The 23,230-nt window shown below is 38.3% G+C and overlaps 1 protein-coding gene across 1 annotated transcript in view; it reads left to right on the forward strand.

Annotated features, from left to right (window-relative positions):
• Positions 1 to 23,230, forward strand: part of PPEF1 (protein phosphatase with EF-hand domain 1) — a 90,077-nt gene that overhangs the window by 25,853 nt on the left and 40,994 nt on the right. Inside the window, exons 2-8 of the mRNA XM_081945997.1 lie at positions 761 to 947; positions 3,625 to 3,752; positions 6,624 to 6,684; positions 8,558 to 8,736; positions 10,365 to 10,479; positions 13,518 to 13,564; positions 22,134 to 22,300. Coding sequence (XP_081802123.1) covers positions 896 to 947; positions 3,625 to 3,752; positions 6,624 to 6,684; positions 8,558 to 8,736; positions 10,365 to 10,479; positions 13,518 to 13,564; positions 22,134 to 22,300 — 749 coding nt within the window. The 5' untranslated portion in view covers positions 761 to 895. The remainder of the gene's footprint in view (positions 1 to 760; positions 948 to 3,624; positions 3,753 to 6,623; positions 6,685 to 8,557; positions 8,737 to 10,364; positions 10,480 to 13,517; positions 13,565 to 22,133; positions 22,301 to 23,230) is intronic.

Below are 23,230 nucleotides of genomic sequence, written 5' to 3' on the forward strand. Positions count from 1 at the left end.
GAAGGAGGCTGAGTGCTGTCCTGCCCCCTGGCCATAGCCCCCTGGCCCCGCCTACCCAGCCAGTCATAAGGGCAGAGAACCGGTTGTTAAATTATTTGAATCCCATCACTGCCTAAATCTGATATTGGTGAGGGATTTCTTTCCAGCTGTGAGAAAAGCTTAATATTGGTGGGTGGGTGGGGAGATATGAGGCTTATAAAACAGATGGCAAAAAGTATCAGCAAATAGTATGGGCATATCTGACATTTCTGGAGCTTTTTTAAAAAAACTGTGAAATGCCTGCATTACAAAATGGTAGGAAACTGCTATCAAATTTCAGTAGTTATATAGTCAAGGGTCTCTGAGGACAGGAAAAATAAGACTCAGAGGCCCATATGACTCGGGGACCACAATTTGCTCATTCCTGCTTTTATGTGCCTTGGTTACATTTATTCATTAATGATCCTACTGAAATGCCTCATTTTGGGGATAGATGAAAAAATAATTAAGAAAGCAATCCATTGCCCATATGTATATAATTGCATTGAACTACAATATAATTGCATTGAACTTTTTTCTTCAATAATTGCATGACAATTCTCTGCCTGACACTGATCCTGGGATGTAAAGAGAGTCATCGGTGTTAAGCTGACAGGACAATAGCTACAGACCAGTGAACCCTCCTACTTTCACTGATGCACAGATGACTCAGGCAATTGTGTTGTATTGTGCCTTAAGTTGACAATAGAAAATCAATGTTCATTGCATTCTTTTTTATTAGGAAAAATGAAGAACTGATTCATTACAGCATATTGTGATTAATATAAAGAGGTGCAGTTCGATCGCTATCAGCTAAATAATTCATCCAGAATAAGGACAATTTAAACCAGCAATCCAGCCTTTACTTTACTGAGTCATGGGATGTGGCACTTCGGGTACAAAAAGCCAAACAAGTAAATCAAAAAAAGGTAAAACGTGCTTGTGTAATGCAATCATTCTATGGCAACAAGAAATCCTATTGCACTGTTTCTTAATCTGTAAATTTATGGTTGTACAATTTGCATGTGCTTTGTCATTTATTTTATATTCTGTTTGTGCATGTGCGTGTGTAAATATATAACTATTAGATAGACCCATCTCTCTGTTTTCATACCTTATTATGAATGTGATCCAGCATTTGTACAAAGAAATTGGTGAGATGTGAGATATAAAAAGTTGAGAATCATTGACATGGAAGGCACATTAAGATCAAGAATCAGGAGCTTTTACTTGAAGTCCTGAACTTTGTTTAAAGGTTCAATTCTGTGTATCAATCTTCCTCATCATGGTTCCTTTGTACCTGGGGTTCCTTTGTACCTGGGAGTAAGTTTTATCAAACCTTTGAATAGGTTCAAGTAGAATTGGATTGCACTCATTTATCATCTTCTTCCATTTGCCTTTTTGGTAATTTATACTACGGTTAGGTATCTAACAAGGAGGGTGAGATAAAAAATAGTATAATAAAATTAGAAGCAGTTACAAAAAAAAAATCCTGGAAAAATTGTAACTGTAAGAACAGCAGTGAAAATTCATTAACTTCCTGAAACACTCATATCCTGCATCTTCCAATAAGCACACAGCAAGCACTACAAAACCAGTATATGACAGTAAAAAAATAAACCTTTTAAAATAATAGTATAATAAAAATAGAAAATAAGATGTACAAAGGAAAAAGAAGAGCAAGCTGGTAAACAGTAACCTGCTGGATTTTGCTGAATTTTTATTCAGTTTCATATTCTGTAATACTTTATATTGGAATTGCATTTATTTTACTTATATAAAAAATAAATGTATTATAATAATATAGCTTCACTATTCCAAAAGAAAATGTTTTGCAAATGTACTCACCAGTACAATGAAAAAGGGTTCCATATTTACAATTGCTGACTCTAAAGCTATTGGAAAGGGAAAGGAAAAAAGCAAAGAAGATTTCAATGGAATCTCTTCCCATTCTAAAGGTATACGTGAGGATTTTATTGCCTGATCTAGCCATTCCAAGGATGTCTGTTGCCTTTATGAAGGAAAAGCATGCATGAAGATCTACTCTATAAGGATTTTGTAGGAAGTTACTGTATATACATATGTTTGCTCACATGGACACCAAATGTTGTACGAGGGAGGGAGGAAGATTAATTTTCTTTTTGATATCCTTTATGTCCATTATCACTCTAACATTAATTTGAATGCTTTCATTGATTGGATATCAATTTTAGCACTTTCATATAGCTCTGAAGAAATATTGTTTTAAAGAAATCTTATTATTTAATTTTTATTTCTTTTATATTATGTTTTTATTTCCAGTAAGCCGCCTTGAGTCGCCATGTGCGAGTAGGCGGCAAGATAAATTCCAAATAAATAAATAAAAATTCAAGGTGAACAGTAAAACAGGAAAGTCCTCCCAATGAAATTACAGATTGTGTGATAACTTGTTAATTGTTTCCATCCCAGGTGGCATCTGCATATTGTAGAGTGGGGCTTGTAGAGTGTATTAGAAGGGAAATGATTGTAATAACTCAACTGAGAAATGAAATATCTGAGTTGAGCACAGATAAGACAGGAAAGCTTTAATAGCCAAAGAAAACAACAAAATCAAAGGTTGGAAAAGTAAAAGGCTCATGAAACTAATATATTTTAGAAAGAGGCAGGTATACTAGTCATTGAGTATTGGAAGGGGTGAATGCAAGATCCGAGTCAAATTCAAATAGTTTAGAATTTCATTCTCTAACTTATAGATATTTCAGATCAGATCATATGTGATTACAATATTTCCCTTCAACACCAGATATTTATATGAATTTTCAGTGCCTTAAATACCTGCTGTCTTCTGAATCTTTCAGCTTGCTCCTTCAGGCATATTGAATATGGGCAATTCCTCTTGGGAAATGTTTTGGTGGGTATCATTGATAAGATCCCTTGAGTCTTGATTTATCGTCTTAATAACAAAGCAGTATTTCTATTTGAATGAGAATTGGAATAATGGAATTATGAGCAATGGTAAGAGTAATGCTCCAAGGGCAACACATCCCTCTGCCAAGTCTGTCATAGTATAGGGCAGGTTACAACTTGTTTAATATGATAACGTCTGTATGCCTCTTAACTTTTGTTCTACACAGTAGCAACATTTAGTTTTGGTAGGACTGAATTTAATGATGCTTACAGTGTATTTAGCTAGGTATTTTGTTAGCACCTATTAAAACATATAGTACACATTGTTTAGGTTACTAATGTCTTCAGGTTTGAAACATTAGAAATATTCATTTACAAAAGGTCAGGTAATGAAAGCCTTAAGATTCTGTGTTAGTCGTATATCTATTCAGTACTATTTGCCAATCTATGTATCTACTTTTTATAATGATACAAAAAGTCACAGGATCTCAAACACCACCTACAAATTACAACGAAATTACCATTGTGTTTGAGATGCAGTGATATTTATAACCTTAATGATCACCCTTTTGTATTTTACAAGAAAGCATATAAGAGAAACAAATATTAAATACAGGGCTCCATGAATTTCATTCATTTCAAAACTCGAGCCAAAAATCTGCATAATTAATTAGTTGTGGCCAATTAATCTTATTTTGGGGGCACATCCTGTTTTGACAGCTATTAAAGCAGCTATCCTTATTCAAAGATGGTATCGGTCTTACATGGCCCGGCTAGAAATGAGGCGTCGATATTCCCTGACTATTTTCCAATCAATTGAATATGCAGATGAACAAGCACAAATGCAGGTTTGTATTCTACATTTCTTTGCCACAAACAGTTAAATCAAGTATAGCATGTTTTCAGAGGAAGTTCTCCATAGTTCCTATGTCTCTTAGTTTTGTGTGTACAGATAATCCTCGAGTTACAATAGTTCACTTAGTAACCATTTGAAGTTGCACGATAACACCCCTCAAGTGTTTATAACAAAGGCCTGAAATTACAAATGTTGCAGCACCACAGCAATCATTCACCCTTATGAATGACCACAGAGACACTGCAACATTCACCCTATTCCTCCCCGCTCCCCACAACTGCTTCCCCCTTCCCATTCTGCGGTGCATTTTGCTCCTAGAGTCTAGTCGACTTGCAAATGCTTTTCATGCTGGGAATGAAATGTTCTGGGGACCATGATCTCACGTGATGTCATGCACCCATCTGCTTTTGTCATCTGAGATCACAGCCCCCAGAACTTTCACTCTCAGTGTGAAAAACATTTACAAGCCAAATGCATGCTGGAAGGGAAATTGTCCTTCTCTCCTTCCCCTCAAAGGCAAAGAAACAGCAGCAGAGAGGAGACAGATCATTGCAAGATAAGTGAGTCCAGAGCGGCAGGATGGGAGGGGGGAAGCATGATGTATCTCAATAGGTCAAGGAGGCCTTGGGTGGCTTGTTCCATCACTAGGACCTTCATGTCCTTCGCCACACTGAGATAATTCATGCACTTAACGATCCCTCATTCAATTAGTGAATGAGTGAGTAAAAGCAGGGAGCGATTGCATTCAAGTTACATGATTCATTTTTTTTGGGGGGTATATGTTTTATTTGCAGTTTTCCTTTAACAACCAACATATTTTGTGGACAGTGTAATGACTGGGTCAATTCATTTTTACACAGTGCTAACAATAATAATACAATTACATATACACAGTTTTTATCCAACTTCTAACCTTAACATGCTCATTATAATATAATCTTTTGTGTATCAGTATATATAATACTTTTTTCCCAATTTGTGCTTATTCCCCCCCCCCTTGTTAGGGTTCTTCCATATTCATCTCTTTATCTTTAAAGAGTACGTATTATTCTCTCTTTATAATTCTTTATTGCTTTCTCCAAAAATATATTTCAGCATCCAATACATTTCTTCATACAATGTGTTTGTTGAATCACCAATATTTTAATATTTTAAGTATTTTTTGAATTCCATCATATTTCCAATATCTCAGTTTTCTATAAACATTTATTAATAAAATTTAATCAGTCCTAGGATTATATCTCTGAGTCCTCTGAATTTGTAGTCTTTAAAAGCTATAAATTCCAATATATTTTTTGCACACTGTTAATCATAATAATACATTTAAATATGCCTAATCACAATATTCCTAACCTTACTATATTTATGGTTATAATAAATTATATTATATATCTATATATCAGTGGTGAGTTCCTACCAGTTTGGACCGGTTTGGCCAAACTGGTAGTGGTTTGGCAGAGTACGTTGCTGGAACTAGCACTGACCCAGGCCTGCCACACCCCCGAACCAGTTCCATGGGCAGTGGCACCGCCATCTTGTTTTTCAGTTCTGTGCATATGGAGAACAATTATAATTGTACTGCGCATCAAGCGCTCACGCAAAGCGCACATATGAATGAATTGGCAGTAGTACTTGCCAGAACCCACCCCTGCTATATTTGTGTATGTTACTATTTCCCAAATGTATACTTTCTATTTGTTTCTATTAGTTTTTAATACAATCACAATAATATAAGATATTATGTCTCTATCCGTCATCTCTCAGCCTTTTTAAAATTTCATCATTTATTGACTTTTTGGTGATTCTTTTATATTTCTCTCTTGGGATCCTATATTTCTTTCTAATATTTTTACATAGATTGAATAAATAAATAGCCTTACCCCTTATCTCCTTCTGCTGCATCATTTGGATACCCATCCATAACCCTTTCATTATTTTGGGGAAGTCTTTTTCCCCCTCTGTCCTATTATAAGCTCTTAAGGAATTATATATTTGATTCTTAGTATTTATTATTGTCTTTTCATTGTTTTTGTTTTCTTGTAGCTTATTTTGATTTGTCTCCTCCACCACTCCTTCTGATTTCTTATCTATCTTCTGAATATTTTGTTCATCTTTTTCCACCATTTGCTGAGGATCTTCTGCACTCACTTCTTTATCTTTGGACAGTCCCATCATCTCCTTATGATTCTTTGTCATACTTTAATAAAAACTGCAGTTATTCACTTCCACTGTGAGGAAAGGTTGAAAAATGGGGTAAAATTCACTTAACAACTATCTCACTTAGCAACAGAAATTGTGTTGTGGTCATAAATTTAGGACTACCTGTACAGTGTATCCTTGCCATACATCTGAGATGACTGCCTGGGGAAGCTTTTGAAATGGGGCCAAGGGCTACTGGAAATTAGGTGGTGGGCGTGCTGTAGTGCAAGGACCAAGAGTTGCTTTCTCCTGATCTAACATTGCTCTGTGCACGAATCAGGAACGGGGAGGAGTGATAGAGAAGTAGAGTAGTTTTTATGCACAGAGTAGGAGTTGCCTATATTTACGTCTTTTGAGCTGGAAAAGGTTTTATGCATGCAAATGATAGCATTAAAACATAGTATGAGGCTTGGGATTTTATCAAACGTTCTAGTGCAGAGGTGGGGAACTATGTCCCTTTTATAACTTGTGGACTTCAACTGACCACAGCATGGCTGGCACAGGAATTCTGGAAGTTGAAGTCCACAAGTCATAAAGGGGATATAGTTCCCCACCTCTGTTTTAGTAGGTGGATCCCTGGTAAATGTTTATGTTAATGTTATGTTAATGTTAATGTTAATGGTAAAGATTTTGATTAACAACTAACAGATGTTTTCTTACTCAGCTCTCCAAATTCTTCACATTTATGCTGGACCATTTTACTCAGACCAATAAGAGAGACCCAGGTGAGGATTTTAGAAAAATAAATTGTTTTTAATAAAGTGCACTGGCATATTTTTCTTAGAAAAATGACAAGTCAACCATGGACAAATCTATAGGTATCATTACTAATTTTTGTGACTATCTTCAGAGCCACTTCAGGATCCACACATGTAAATGAAAAATTGTTTATGTTTTCCAAGAGTAAAAAACTAAGAATTGGATAAGTGCAGGTGCTCTCTCTATTAAATGGTCAATTAAAGTAGGAATTGATTGTTCATAACCACAGTGGTATAGGAGAAGAACTAGCATCTTTGCTTTCCTGCTCAATATAGTTTTAATATTATATCAAGAACTCTAGCTCTTATAAAGGCTTCATTAATCTTAGAATCAATAACAAAAAGAAAATAACAAATATTTTATTTTCTGATTCATGCTAAAATATTTTCATGATTACCTAATTTTGAATATTGCAAAGTGTGTTCCTAAGAAAATGTTCCTGTGAAAAGTTATATTTGGCAATGTTTGTAATTCTGGTTTTAAATATTTTTTTCTCTTTAATTATTAATGAGTTTTCTGTGTAAACTGGTTATTATTTTTTCATGCAGAAGAGAACAGACTCACTAACATTTGAACTGCAGCTCCCACCAGTCACAGCTAACAAGGCTAGTAGAGGGATGCTAGAAATTGTGGCTCACTAATATTTATAGTTTTAGGAAGTTTAGTTTGTGAGATTTGTGCACTGTAGTGAAAATAGGTATTCTCTAGTGGAAGAAAAAATACTGAACATAGGGATATTCCTTTTTGTAGTTTCCACAATTGAGGGCTCCCAGGAAAAAAATAGAGGGGGAACAAAGAAAAATCTGGCTGTACAATTGTGAGTCTTTGCAAGATTTCTCAACCTTGGTAACTGTAATGTATAGGTGGACTTGAACAACCAGAATTCCCAAGCCATTCATGCGTAGAGTTGAAGCCCACATATCTTAAAAGTTGCAAAGGTTGAGAAACACTGATATATAGCTCTGAACATGCTATAAACAAATATTTTTTGTAATTCTATCCATGAAAAAATATACATAGTTTATAGTTTATTTAATCTATGTTATTATACTACAATTGTAAAAAGTTGTGTTTTACAGGCTAGCATGGAGAGCACTTGCCTATAAAGTCACCAGGAGTCAGACACGATGAAGTGGTTAAAAACAACAAACATAGTTTATTGAAAGCAGCATTAATTATATCTAGCAACTGCTCTTGCAAAACAACAAACTTTTAAAAGACTGAAAAAGAGAACTTTGCAGTTCCACTCTTAAGTGTAGTTTAGCCAGGGGTGGGCTTCAAAAATTTCAGCAACAGATTCTCTGCTGGGTTCCTGGGTGGGTGTGGCCATGGTGGGCATGGCCTATTTGCACTACAGGGGGGGGGGAATTTTCATCTTCCCTAGGCTCCGGAGGCTTTCCTTGAGCCTCGGGGCCCCGGAGGCCTTCCGAGAGGCCCGTTTCCCCCCCTCACCGAGCCTCCGCATGGGCGCTGCACTTACCTCACATCCAAAATGGGCCATGTGAAGACTCCTGAGAGGGGAGGGAAGGGGTGGGCAGGGCCAGCCAGGGATGGCATTTGGAGGTTCTCCGAACTGGCCATAATGTTAGCTATGGGTTCTCCCAAACCCAGGCAAACCTGTAGCAGCCCACCCCTGACTTTAGCCCAACATGCAAAGCAGTACGATACTACAGCTGCAAAAATTCTTAGTTATGATGGTGCCTTTCTTCCTCCCACTTCCATTGTCTGGCTTAGCCTAGAGTCTGCTCAAAGTAGGCGTAAATGCTACATCCAAGCCATTATCTGTGGACATGATTATTAACCAGATATTTATTAGCTGCATTTTCTGCTTCCTTTTAGAAATCAGCTCCCATTTTTTCTCTACTAGTAGTGATTATGCCGTATCAATCTCAGATCATGCCATGACAGAGTATAAAAGAATAATAGAAGTACCAATCTCTTATCATGGCCCTCATCTTTGTTTTCCACTCACTGTCGCTGATACCGAAGTACTTCTTCAGGCTTTCAAAGATCAACAGGCAAGTTAAGACCAGTGATTTAATACAGGTAGTCCTCGACTTACAACCACAATAGAGCCCAAGATTTCTGTCGTTATGCGATATTTGTTAAATGAATTTTGCCCCAGTTGCTAAGTGAATCCCTGCAGTTGTTAAGTTAATCACCCGGTTGTTAAGTGAATCTGTCTTCCCCATTGACTTTACTTGGCCGAAGGTCGCAAAAGGGGATCACATGACTCTGGAACACAGCAGCAGTCATAAATATGAAGCAGTTGCCAAGCATCCAAATTTTGATTCTATGATCATGGGGATGCTGCAAAGGTCGTAACTGTGAAAAAAAGGTCATAAGTAATTTTTTCAGTGGTGTTGTAACTTTGAATGGTCACTACATGAACTGTTGTAAGTTGAGGACTACCTGTAATTTAATGCTTCATTTTGAAATGTATCATGATAATAACAATGAGGAAATGAGGTATCCCTTATGATAAGTCTTCAAAGAAATACATCTAGATAGGGTCAAATCAAAGAAGGCTCTAGTACAGAAGCGGAAAACTATGGCTCCTTTATGACTTGTGGACTTCAACTCCCAGAATTCCTGAACCAGCTGGCTCAGGAATTCTGGGACTTGAAGTCCAGAAGTCATAAAGGAGCCATAGGTCCCCACCTATAATGTAGTACATCATAATTTCTGGATTTTTTTTTTCATTTCCTTGGTTGGCTCTAAATCCAAATCATGGGCTTTGGATACCTTGACAAATGCACTGAAACTCTTTAGCACCATGATGGGGAAACCTATGGCACGTGTGCCACAGGTGGCACGCAGAGTCATTTGTCAGGGCACGTGAGACATTGCCCTGTCCGCTCCACTGCGCATGCGTGTGCTGGCCAGCTGACTTTGCCCTTCTTTTGAGGCCATTTTTCGCCTTCAGGAGGCTTCCCTGAAGGCTCCAGAGGGCAAAAAATGGCCCTACGAGCAAAGAGGAAGTGACTTCCAGTTTGGCCGTAGGGCTGTTTTTTGCCCTCGGAATCTTCAGGGAAGCCTCCTGAAGGCTCTGGAGGGTGAAAAACGACCCTACGAGCAAACCGAAAGTCCATTCCTGAACTTCCAGTTTGTCTGTAGGGCTGGTTTTTCACGCTCCGGAGGCTTTAGGGAAGCTCCTGAAGCCTCCAGAGGGCCTCTCGGAGGCCAGGGAGGCTGTTTTCGCCCTCTCCAGGCTCCTATAAAGGCTCTGGAGCCTAGGGAGGGCGAAAAGAGAGTGCTAAAAGCAGGGGTGAGCACTGGTTACCTGCGCATGCTTGCAGAGGAGGGAAACATGTACATGTGTGGCACGCCCATGCATGACCCCCCTGTGCTCCCCCCGCTTTTGGCACGTGAGCCAAAAAAGATTCGCCATCACTGATTTAGCACTTCATTTTTTAAAAGGAATGGTGCAATACACTGGTTGCAATCAGTACTGCCAAGTACAGTTCAGAGATTTTTATTAGAATAGCATTAAAGATCTTGGCCACTTGTTCTTTGAGCAAGCAGGGCCTCTAAATGTCCTATAAATGTTAAATTTTCTCTCAGACACACAACATAGTTCTCACTCGGCTTTAGTGAATGGATGCTATAACATGCTGTTTTTTTCTTCATATATGATGCTTTGCAGCAGCTACATGCTCGATATGTGCTTCAGCTGTTTCATGAGACCAGGAAAGTCCTTCAACAAATGCCAAACATCACTCATGTCTCAACTTCTTATGCCAAAGAAGTAACCATCTGTGGTAAGCTAGCAACATTTTTTTAAGTGAAGGATAATATCAGGGTGAGGCAGAATCGAAAATATCTCTTGAATTGGGAGCACTGAGCAACATTTTTAGCTGTCACTGCCTTTGAGATGATTACTCCTTCCTCCTAGTACAAATCCTTCCCAATTTTTCTTTATCATTCCAAAAAAGGACTGGTGACTCAGACTTCAGAACATAATTTAAATAAACCAAACACTTCCCCCACCTTTTTTCTGTTAGATGTTACAGAATGAGTCAGTGATCCAACCAGGCACATTTTCATGAAAAGAGCTGCTTTTCCATCTGTAAAAATTTCTTTTGTGTGGTAAATAATTAATTTCAACTCTAACCTTCTCCAAGAAATGGTTCTTATTACCAATTTGAGGGTACCAAATCTGACCTGCAAAATTCCAGACAAACACTAGATGGCACCAAAGAATTAGTTATCTGTCCCCTAAAGATTCTTCAGATTTTTGCCACCTAGATCTGATTATCCTGTTATAACAGAAGGAATGCCTATTGAGAAATGTTTTTTCTGGAGCTGTTAAAATGATGAAAATATACGAAATAGTAGGAATTCTAATTTATAAACTATATTGGGTCTAAATAGCACTCTTTAGTGGCCACAGGCCATCATTCCCATTATTGTACATATTATTATATCAGTAAATATATAAACATAATTCAAGAGTTTCCTCATCATAACTCCTTGCTTACATTGATATAACCACATGACACAATGTGATTACAGTGGTATAAGTACATAGCATTACTGTAGCACACAAATCAATCAAAGCCCTCCAAAATAAACCATAAGAGCAAAAGGCTCAAATAGAAAAAAGAGGACTCATCTACAATATACAGTGCAACATACAGCGTAAGCACTGTAACAGCCATTATGTAGGACAGACAGGCACAAGACAAGCGGAGTACACCAGTGGTGGGATTAAAAAGTTTTTACTACTGGCTCTGTGGGCATGGCCTGGTGGGCGTGGTGTGCCTTCGTGGGGGTGGCAGTGTAAGGATACTGTAAAATCTCCATTCCCTCCCCATTCCAGGGGAAGGTTACTGCAAAATCCTCATTTCCTTCTGATCAACTGGAACTCCAGAGGCAGAGAATAGATGGGGGCGGAGCCAGTCAGAGGTGGCATTTACCGGTTCTCCGAACTACTCAAAATTTCTGCTACCGGTTCTCCAGAACTGGTCAGCACCTGCTGAATACCACCTATGGAGTACACCTTTAAACAACTAGCAGTCAAAAGTCACAATGAAAATTCCTTAATCTCACAACCCACAAACAGACTCAACCACAATTAAATGGGAAACTGTGATCATCCTAGACTAGCTAAACCCCAAAATGCTAGGGAATTCATAGAAATTTAGCATTTAGACAAATCAACTATCAATAGACACATAGAAATAAATCAAATTTACACAGCATTTAAATGAGACAATTAAAAAACTAAGAAGGAAACAAAAATACTAAACATATCCTCTCCAGGAGCAAACAACCAGATAAGCAGGGAATAATACCAGGCAAACAATCTAGCAGAAAACAATACCCTAAACAATACTCCAATCAGAGAATTAGTAAGAGAAAACCACACCACCACCAACATTAGAACAGGAAGCAACTGTATATAAATAGGAAGTAAATTCCCCATCATTCATAATTAAGATATTACCTAGTTGGGTAATGAAATGTTGGCAAGGAAATAAGCCAGTGGTGGGTTGTAGGCGATACTCCCTGGTATGGGCGTACCAGTGCCTGCCTGGAGAACCGGGTACCATTCCGGTACGGTGCTCCAGAGGGCCCATCTGCCCGCCCGAGCTCCTTATCTGTATTTGAGCTCTTCGGTGCTTCTGCGCACTTGCATGGAGCACATGGTGCCTGCGCGACACTCTGCCGAGCAGCTGGAGCATCGCAGAGGCTTCGCAAGAGGTAAGGATGCATGTGCACACTGCACACGTGTGCGCCCACATTGCACACGTTCATTTGGTGGATGCCGGGCCCCGTTGCACTGTACAGGTTGCAACAGGATCCGGAACCTACCACTGAATCAAGCTCAGAAGCTTATTGAGATGTTTTTCTGTTGGGGCGGGGAGTATACTAAGGGAGGCTCAGCCAATCTCATTGTACACATTTTGTGCATTGACAATAAAGGTTTGAAATTAAAATTAGAAAGCACCAAGGACTCCACAATTCAAGCCTATATGTATACTCTTTTGTTAGAACAATGATATTAATTATGGATGAACTGATAGCACTCCCTGGGTCCACTTGAGGAGGTTCAGCAGCTGCAAAGAAGAAGAATTATTTTGTTATAACTCTCAGACTCAGCACTGTATCTCCCAATCACAGGAGCATCTAGCAGATTGAATTCATTGTACTCATGCAATATGATTGTTTTAAATCAGCTTTTAATCCGCTCAATATAAAGCCAAATAAGGAAGCTTCTACTGTATTTATATTTTATATAATTCAATGAGTTACAGTCAGTTATTGCTGTGCATAAGGAAATACTGTTATATTTCCTCAAAATTTGAGCCTCTTAAATAGGATGAAATTACAATTGTCCTTGCAAGCAAGCCTGTCCCTGCTAATCCATATGTACTTCCTCTAACCGGTGTCCTCATTTGCACATATAAGAATATCTGAAAGAGATTATGACTTGCTCTTCAAGCAAATAATAGTTTCCATGGCAAAAATCTGATTAACGACAGATGAAGATCATTTTTATTGAAGCTCAAGCCAAATTTCTGATTAGAAATGAGACATATCCTACTTCCAGCAAATCCTTTTTAGCTTTCTGAGTTGGTATTGAAATATTCATGTAGTGTAGAGGATCTTTATGTTGGTTCTTTCCCTTTTGGTTTCCAATGCAAAACCTATTAAAGTACACTTGAGTGCCTACATTTTCTCCTTCACATATTTCTTAAATATTGGAGACTTATAATTTCTAATTCTGGCTACTGATAAGTTTCGTTTGAAAGCTTTATACATATATGCAGCACTAAAACTATTTTCTTTCTAGGTGATTTACATGGAAAATTAGATGATCTTTTGCTGATATTCTACAAAGTAAGTAATTAAAATGTTGAGTTTTTAAGATAGTGCTTAGCTCAAATCAGATGATCAGCACTTTATGGTATCAGTTATTAAGATTTGAGCATCTTTCCACTGGTACTCCATTAACTATAATTGGAGGCTGATTGGCAGTACTACTAAAGGATATTGGAAGATATGAAACCTAAAGATAAAGACTCTGGGATTCTTTACAAAGTGTAAACGGAAGTTGAAATATCTTAGATGAATTTTCTCCTTGAAAAGAAAAGCAGTTGGAAGCTTGGATGTTATGAAGCATTTTCTTAAATTAAGTAAATGTCTCAGAGTATTTGAACATGCTTTTTTTGAGAGAGAGACATACCATAGTTTTTGGTGTATAAATGCACCCCCCCCCCCGACAAAGTGAGTGGAAATGTCTGTGCATCTTATAGAATGAATGTTGCCCACCCGCCGGCTCCCACCCTTCGACCTCTGCCTTCCAGCAATTTGCCTCCTGGCAGCAAACAGCCTGGTCATCTTCAACACACCCTGATTTAGCACAAGCAGCTGATTGGTGGTTGGATTGGCCTCCCGGAATACTGTCAGTCAGCTGTTCCAGCGGGGATCACCACCACCGCCACGCATCACCACTGCCACCTACCGCCACCTCCAGGTTCCCCATTTTTGGCCTTCACACATCCCATTTTCATCCCATTGCAGGCAGTGGGGATAGGTGGTGGCAGCGGTGGAATGAGCCAAAAACAGTATGTGCGGAGGCCAGAAATGGGGCGCATAAAGGTGGCAGCGATGGGCAGCGAGAGTGGCAATGGGCAGCGGCGATCCCTGTAACCTGGAACAGCTGATTGGTGGTATTCTGGGAGGCCGATCCAACCGCCAATCAGGTGCTCATTCTAAATCAGGCTGTGCTGAAGCTGACCAGGCTGTTTGCTGCAAGGAGGCAAAAGCAGATTTTTTTTCTTGTTTTTCCTCCCCAAAATCTAGGTACAGAAGCGACATCAACAAAGGCATCATCTCTACTTTACAAATTAAAGGAGTTGGAAGGATCTTGTAGGTCATCTAGGCAAACCCCCTGCCCAAGCAAGAGACCATACACCATTTCTGACAAATGTCTTGTGGTCCACCACCTGCCTGTGAAGCTGGCAGCATAGTCAGACAGTGAGGAGGTGGGGGAGGAACATGGGCCAATCCTGGAGTTTGAGGGCTCTGCCAGAGGCAGAGAGGGGGCCAGGGCCATCTGGTAGTTATGTGCTCCCTCCAGAGCCTCATTTATCAATACGAGTTTGCCAATCACCTGGGCCCATTCTAGATAGGGCTTCTTTAGCAGATTGCACCATTCTTTCCACTTGACCATTGCTGGCCAGGTGGGAAGGGTGACCAGGGCATGTCTGATTCCCTGCTCTGCTAGCAAGGTTTCAAATTGTATGGCTGAAAATTGGGGCCCATTGGGAAAAGTCTCTGTAGCACCTTGATGACTGCCTCTGCCATGGTGGTAGTCATGAGGACTACCTCTAACCATTTCGAGTAGGCATCCTCAACTAGGAGGAAAGTTTGCCCGTGCACAGGGCCTGTAAAATCAATGTGCACCCTGGACCAGGGTGCCTTAGGCCTTTCCCATTCATGCACAGGCGCCTCTGGCAGAAGCAGCAGAAGAGTACAAGAAACAAGCTGATAAGCACCGCTCGCTCCAACCCCACTTCCATGTGTGGGATTACGTTTTCTTCATCTACCAAATACATAAAGTTAAGAATGCTTAGCAAGAAATTAGGGCCGAAATTTTTAGGTCCCTTCCCAATAGTGAAAATAATTAACTCAGTTACAGTTCAGCTCAGTCTACCAAGAATTCTAGGGAAAATTCACTGTAGCTTGCTGAAACCTATGATTGGATTCAACCTAAGACTGTTGACCCAGCTGCCGCCTCCAGTAGTGATACAAGGAGAAACACACTATAAAGTGAAGAAAATTTTAGATTCTAGATTATATAGTCAGTTACAGTATTTAGTGCACTGGAAGGGGTACCCTTTGTCTGAAGTTACATGGGTGGAAAGTTGGAATGTAAAAGCCGCTAAGTTAGTGAAACAATTCCATGATAAATTTCCCGATAAGCCAAAGCCTCCCCTGGTGGGGAGAAAGGTGGTTAGTTATGCTCATGTTAACCTCCACATTATTCTCTTTTCAGGATACACTTTTCTTCTGAGGAGAGGCCGCCTGTCAGGCCTGCAGCCATCTTTTCTTTGGGTCTTTGGCGTGCCACAATTTCTATTATTCTGCTATGCATTTTCTATTGTGGGAAAATGGGAGTGGGGATTGTAAGGAGTCCCATACTATGTAGCCACAACAAAATTATTTATAGAAAGCCAAGATCATCTTTTGTCTCTGCACCTCTGCACCTGACCGGAATTGGATGGGTGGAACTGCTAGCATGGCAGTTGGAGATTGGACCATGTGATGGACTTGTGCGTGTGGGAGCAAGATCTTGAACTTTCAACTGGGGGGTGAAACCAGGAAGCTTTCAGATTTGGGATTTCCCAGATGTGCCAACATGGCTCTCTTAATAAATTGGAATTTTGAGCAATGCTTTGCCTTGGATTCCAATTTACTTTTGGTTGCTATTTGGAATCCTGATACTTGGGCTTTGGGATTTTAGCTGCCACTTTATCCTTCTCCCTCAATGGAATTTCACAAATGCCAATTAGCAAACTAATTTCAGCTCCAGGACACCTTTTAATGTCCAAATTCAAATGTTTCTTTTACCTGTGAGTTGGCCAATCACTCACCTGGTTCCAACACTCTGTTCCAACACCTCTCCTGCACAAAAACGTAGTCCGGTTGCCCCAGCTTCAGAGGGGCCATTCTTTGCCAACAACCTCCGCTGTAGGTTAATGTCCCTCACGCCGCAGATTATTCGATCAAACAGCAACTCGTCCAAGTCTCTGAACTCGCAGTATGCTGCGGCCTTACGAAGCGTGACAACGTACTGCTTGATGGTCTCCCCTTCTTTTTGGTTGTGCAAATAGAATTTGTGCCGCCGCATGAATTCGGACTGTTTTAGTGTGTCCTGAGAGTGTTCTGTAGTACGGACCAGGTGACCCTTTAGACCGGGGTTGGCTTGGACAGTGCCTTTGCAGTGTCAAAAACCTCAGGCCCACAGTAACTCAGGAAGAGAGCCCTTTTCCTGTTGTCTGATAGGCCAAGAAGGTTGTTGGCCTCCATGAAGCACTCAAACTTGATCATGTAGGAATCCCAATGCTCTGTGGCTGGAATGTAGAGAGCTGGTGGGATGTGCGTAGTCATTTTGACGAGCCGAGGCAAACTTTGAATTTGCCACTCAAAATGGCCACTTGGCACCTGACGTTAATCACTCTGACTGGGAATATGCTGGATCCCGTTGTCAGCTCTTTTTGCCTAGTTGTCTTCTGATCTCATCCTCATCGCCAGTGTTAGATAGGGTGAATGGATGAGACAGGACTCAGGCTTCAGTGACAACAACAGCTCTTCATTTGGAAAACTATGTACAGATCCAGTGCTGGCCTATCTGATAGCTTGCCCTTTTATAGCGAGCTGTCAGATGGCTCAGCCAATCAGCTTCAAGTATTTTCCCATTGGAATGGAGAACCTTGGTGGAGCCTATTGCTGCAATCTTAGTATCTAATAACTTTACTTTTCTCTACATTAAATTTCATTTTATTAGATAGGGCCCAGTGTTCTTTTTTATTATATGTTTTTATTTTTTAAAACAATAATAAACAAACAAAACACGTAACATAAAAACATCTTCAATTCCGTACAGTGTGTCGATTGGTTACAAGGTTTTTGTGCATCCTTTCCGTAGTCATTCCTTAAATTTTATATAAAGTCACATATTGTCAATCAAGTATATTTGTATACATTATTATTATAATACTTCATTTGTTTGAATGTCACTATTATTTCTTCATTTTAAAAAAGGTATTCTAAATATGGGTTCATTTATATTATAATAATTCGTTTCATCTTCAACATATCCAATAATAAGTATTTTTTAATATCCTATTTTAAATCATTTTCTTATTTTGGTCTTGGTAACATTCTCTAACAAGTTTTCAATTCCATATTATTATTATTTTAATCTAACCACTAATTAAATAGATCCCATGTCCTATAAAATTGTTTATCTTCTTGTTCTCTAATTTCATATGTCAACTTGCTCATTTTCACACATTCCATTGCTCATATCATCAATCTAATATATATGCATACAATTATTGTCATTATTAAACATTCATTGAATATAGCTATTATTACATCCTTTTTGTGTGAAGCATACTAAATGCAAAGTAAATTTATATTATGACATTTCATTACATCATCTTGGACTCATCCAATGGTGTTACATCTTTGTATTCTATTCTATATAGAATTGTTTATCTTTTATATTAAAAAAAGGCTTTTCCACATCATCTCCATGGTCCTCATTTACAGCTTATATAAAATTCCATATTGTCAATCTAGTATATACAAATGCAATTTTATCATTTTTAATCATTTATTTGACTATAACTATTATTACTTTGTCTTATATATAATACTCAAAGTTTAACTAAGTTTACAATAGCAGAGTTGGAAGGGACCTTGGAGGTCTTCTAGTCCAACCCCCTGCCTAGGCAGGAAACCCTATATTGTTTCAGACAAATGGCTATCCAACATCTTCTTAAAGACTTCCAGTGTTGGGGCATTCACAACTTCTGGAGGCAAACTATTCCACTGATTAATTGTTTTAACTGTCAGGAAGTTTCTCCTTAGTTCTAAGTTGCTTCTCAATTAGTTTCCCCCATTGCTTCTTGTTCTACTCTCAGGTACCTTGGAAAATAGTTTGACTCCCTCTTCTTTGTGGCAACCCCTGAGATATTGGAACACTGCTATCATGTCTCCCCTAGTCCTTCTTTCTATTAAACTAGACATACCCAGTTCCTGCAACTGTTCTTCATATGTTTTAGTCTCCAGTCCCCTAATCATCTTTGTTTAACTTAATTTTATTGTGACATTTCATTTCATCATCCTGTATCCTTCCAGTAGTGGTGCAGTCCAATATCTCTTTCAATTTGTAGAATCTGTATTCTAAATGTTTTCTTGATAAGTCTTCTGTGAACTTCTCTTGGCAACTTGTTGTTCATTGTATATTTTGTAGAGACTCGAGATCCTCCATCTGTTCCTTTCATCAGCTGGGCTTTGGTTATCACTGATGATTCTGCCAAAAATACTCTCATTATTTCTGCCAAGTTTTCTCCCCTTTCTTCATCTATGTTTTGAAGCATGAGATGGAGTTCCAGTTCATCTATCTCTCCTTTTAGTGTTCCACATGGGAGAAGGTGGGGCTGACGTCACTACAACACAACATGCAATCTTGGAGCTCCAGGATTGCTGTTGATAACTCTGTTGCTGGATAGTCTTTTTGGACCTAAACCATCCTGAAGAGACAGTGATAGAGAAGAGCATGTCCTGCTGATCTCAGGGACATCGCAGTCCCTGATCGATCCAGGAGAAAGCTCTTTTTGCTGGCTACAAGAGAAGCAGCCATTTTTAAGCTGCACAACGTTGGGACTGACCCCTGAATGGAGGCTTAGCAGGAGAGAGAGTGTGTCGGAATTGGTGAGATAAATTTTACTTTTAGAGAACACCCCAAAAGACTTAAAGTTAAAATTGAAAGAAGAGAGTAAGCAGCGGATTAGCCTGAATTAAAACTATTGTGTTATCTATTTTTCTTTAATTTTGTTTCCTTTTTATAGATGGAATTTTTACAAAAGGGCCCAGTATTCAAGTCTGTCAAGATCCATCTAGTGTTAGCTTTTCCTGCTAGCTTAGTTTTGCTTTCTTGGACTATAAAGACAAAGTGGGAACAGATCAGTGGTGGATTATGACCGGTACACCTCGGTACAGGCGTACTGGTGCCTGCCAGGAGCACTGGGTATCGTTCCGGTACGGTGCTCTGGAGGGTCCGCACGCCCGCGCTTCTTACCGGTATTTGAGCTCTTCGGGGGGCTTCCACACACGTGCATGAACGTATGGTACCTGTGTGACACTCCGCCAAGCAGCTAGTGGCATCGCAGAGCGTTGCAGGAGGTAAGGACGCATGTAGGTGCTACGCACGTGCGAGCACGCGTGCTGCTTGCATTCATGTGGTGGACGTTGGGCCCCGTTGTACCGTATCGGTTGCAACAGGATCCGTAACCCACCACTGAAATAGATGTACTTTTCAGGATTGCAAGATTTTGCTTTTGTAATCTTACATAAAGATAGTGTTAATATAGTACAGTGTAAAAGCCATAGTGGTGCAAGTGGTTAGAATGCAGTATTGCAGGCTACTTCTGCTGACTACCAACATTTTGGCAGTTTGATTCCCACTGGCTCAAAGTTGACTCAGACTCCCGTCCTTCCGAGGTTGATAAAATGAGGACCCAGATTGTGGGGGGCAATATGCTGATTCTGTAAATCGCTTAGGGAGGGCTATAAAGCACTATGAAGCAGTATATAAGTCTAAGTGCTACTGCTATTAATGGTTAGTGCTCCTTGTCTGGACTATCTGAAGAGTGACATAGTGCAATAGTAATTCATGTTTTTATTACCATGCATATTGACTACTGTAATGTATACTACATGGGGCTGCCTCTGAAGAATATCTGAAAAAACTTTCATCCGGACAATCCCCAAATTATGCTTCATACAAAATGTAGCAGTATGGTTGCTAGCAGGTGTTAACCAACAGGAACGTATTAGACGTGCTCAAGTTCCTATATGAATGTCAGTAAGCTTCTGTCTGCAATTCCATGTGCTTCTTTTGACCTTCAAAGACCAAAGTATCATCAGAGCTGTGTTTTCCACTCAGAACTATCTATCTGGTGTGTACACCATGGGAGAAACTCTTGGTTTTTCCATATTTTTGTAAGCTAAGAAGAGGCTGGAGTAAGGAAACAATTTTTCTGGATCATAGCATGAATGTTGTGGGACAGCCTTCCTTTGCACATTAGATTAGTCCCCCTGTGGAAGTCTTTTAAGATCCATTTTTCTTTGGTAGCTCAATGTTACCTTTTCCTGTTTAATGATGGGCTGTTGTATCCTATCTAAGAAATATTAAATTACATATCCCATTTTATAAGGACTGTAAGGTAATATTTAGGACAATAAGGTATTATAATAGTTGTAATATTGTGTTTTTTGATATTTTAATATTTACAGTTACACTACAACTTGATATATTTATATGTACCACAGATGTTTTATTTATTTGGCAGTGGTGCAGTGGTTAGAATGCAGTACTGCAGACTAACTCACTGCTCATTCCAGCAGTTCGATTCTGAACAGCTGAAACTTGTCTCAGCCTTCCATCCTTCCAAGGTTGGTAAAATGAAGACCCAGATTGTTGGGTTGATATGTGAATCTGTAAAACCACTTAGAGACAGCTGGAAAACACTATGAAGTGATATATAAATCTAAGTGTTATTGCTATTAATTGAATTTTTATTATTTTTATCTAATGAAATAGGAGCAATCTTAGCTCCACAAACAAGCTGTATTTTGTTGCAAAGGATTTCAATTTCATTTTATTTACAAAGGGCAGTAATTAAAGATAAAGCTGTTACATGCTTGAGAAAAGCAAATGGAGACAGGAAAGTCTTATTATATTTTAAAACAGATGGAATGTTTTGCATTTATAATTTAAATCTAAATTTAAATCAGATTTAAAGATGCTTTAAAAGCTAATATTACAAAAAACCCAAAGCAACAGCTTTCCCAGCCTGGATAAATGTAACTTGCATATATTTTCAGAATGTGTTTCATTTGTTATTGAGGACACTTTTAGTTCACTGTTCCAACAAGTGTGTTTTGAGAAGCTTGTGGCTTTTAGTACTATAAACATATTCCTAATTACATGGGCAGGTGAGAGCTGACATGCATGTGAGAATGAAAGTACATATCTCTCACAAAATATTATTATATGATATTTATATATAACTAAAATGACTCACAAATGAGGATTGCATTGGAGAAAAGAAATTTTTATTGTTGGTAAAGCAGATTCTAAATGTAATAAATTATTGTCATAATAATTTCACTGTAATGACAACATAGGCAGTAAAATATAAAACATATTTTAACATTGATTTATATTAGAATTACTTGCCAAGATTGGCTCAGATAGGACTGTACATTATACAGAACTTGATCTTTGTGCCGAAGTAGTTTGGTGATGGATATTTATTTCTTTTCTATTTATATGTTTTCAGTTTCAGTTTTATTTTAATTATAATGGAGTATTTTATATTATCATTTTTCTTGAGTGCTCTTGGGTCTATTTGGAGGGATATGTGGATGTAAAAAAATATTGAATGATCCATTATTATTGACATAGAATCTCAAAAGTTAGATAAGGTTATAATGCCTTCATGATTAATGGCCTCATATAGCACTTCCTGCTAATATGACCTGTGGCAAAATTGGAAAAGTGTTGCTATGAAAGAATATTATACAGTATTCCTTTAATGTTGCACAGATATTCTTATAATATTACATTACAATGTTAACTATTCTGCTGTTTTCTTTTCTTTTGCAGAATGGCCTTCCTTCAGAAGAAAACCCTTATGTTTTTAATGGTGATTTTGTTGACAGAGGGAAGAATTCCATGGAAATACTTATAATCCTGTTTGCATTTCTCCTTGTTTATCCTAACCATTTACATCTGAACAGAGGGAATCATGAGGACCACCTGATGAATCTTAGGTATGGCCATTTTTATTCTTTTTTTTAATTAAAGTTTTTATTTTTTAAACAAATATAAACAAACACAACAATAACATAAAACCATCTTCCATTCCATACAGTGTGTCGATTGGTTACAAGGTTTTTGTGCATCCTTTCCATAGTCATCCCTTAAATTTTATATAAAGTCACAAATTGTAAAATATAGTATATTTGTATATAATTATATTATAATAATCTCTCTAATATCATATGTCAGCTTACGCATTTCAGCACATTCCATTGCTCATATCATCAATCTAATATATATGCATACAATTATTATGATTATTAAACATTCATTGAATATAGCTATTATTACATACTAAATTTAAAGTAATGATATTACATCTTTATATTCTATTCTATATAAAATTGTTTATCTTTTATTTAAAAAAAGCTTTTCCACATCATCTCCATGGTCTTCACTTACAGCTTATATAAAATTCCATATTGTCAATCTAGTATATATAAATGCATTATTATCATTATTAATCATTTGTTTAACTATAACTATTATTACTTTGTCTTATACATAATACTCAAAATTTAACTACGTTTAGCTTAATTTTATTGTGACATTTCATTTCATCATCCTGTATCCTTCCAGTAGTAGTACAGTCCAATAACTCTTGCCATTTGTAGAATCTGTATTCTAAATGTTTTCTTGATAAGTCTTATGTGAACATGTCTTGGCAACTTGTTGTTCATTGTATATTTTGTAGAGACTCGAGACCCTCCATCTGTTCCTTTCATCAGCTGGGCTTTGGTTATCACTGGTGCGTCTGCCAAAAATACTCTCATTGTTTCTGCCAGGTTTTCTCCCCTTTCTTCATCTATGTTTTGAAGCATGAGATAGAGTTCCAGTTTGTCTACCTCTCCTTTAGTGTTCCACACGTATCATTTCCCTCC

This window comes from Natrix helvetica (genome assembly GCF_964273705.1).
Source record: "Natrix helvetica genome assembly, chromosome: 3".
NCBI classification, from domain to species: domain Eukaryota; kingdom Metazoa; phylum Chordata; class Lepidosauria; order Squamata; family Natricidae; genus Natrix; species Natrix helvetica.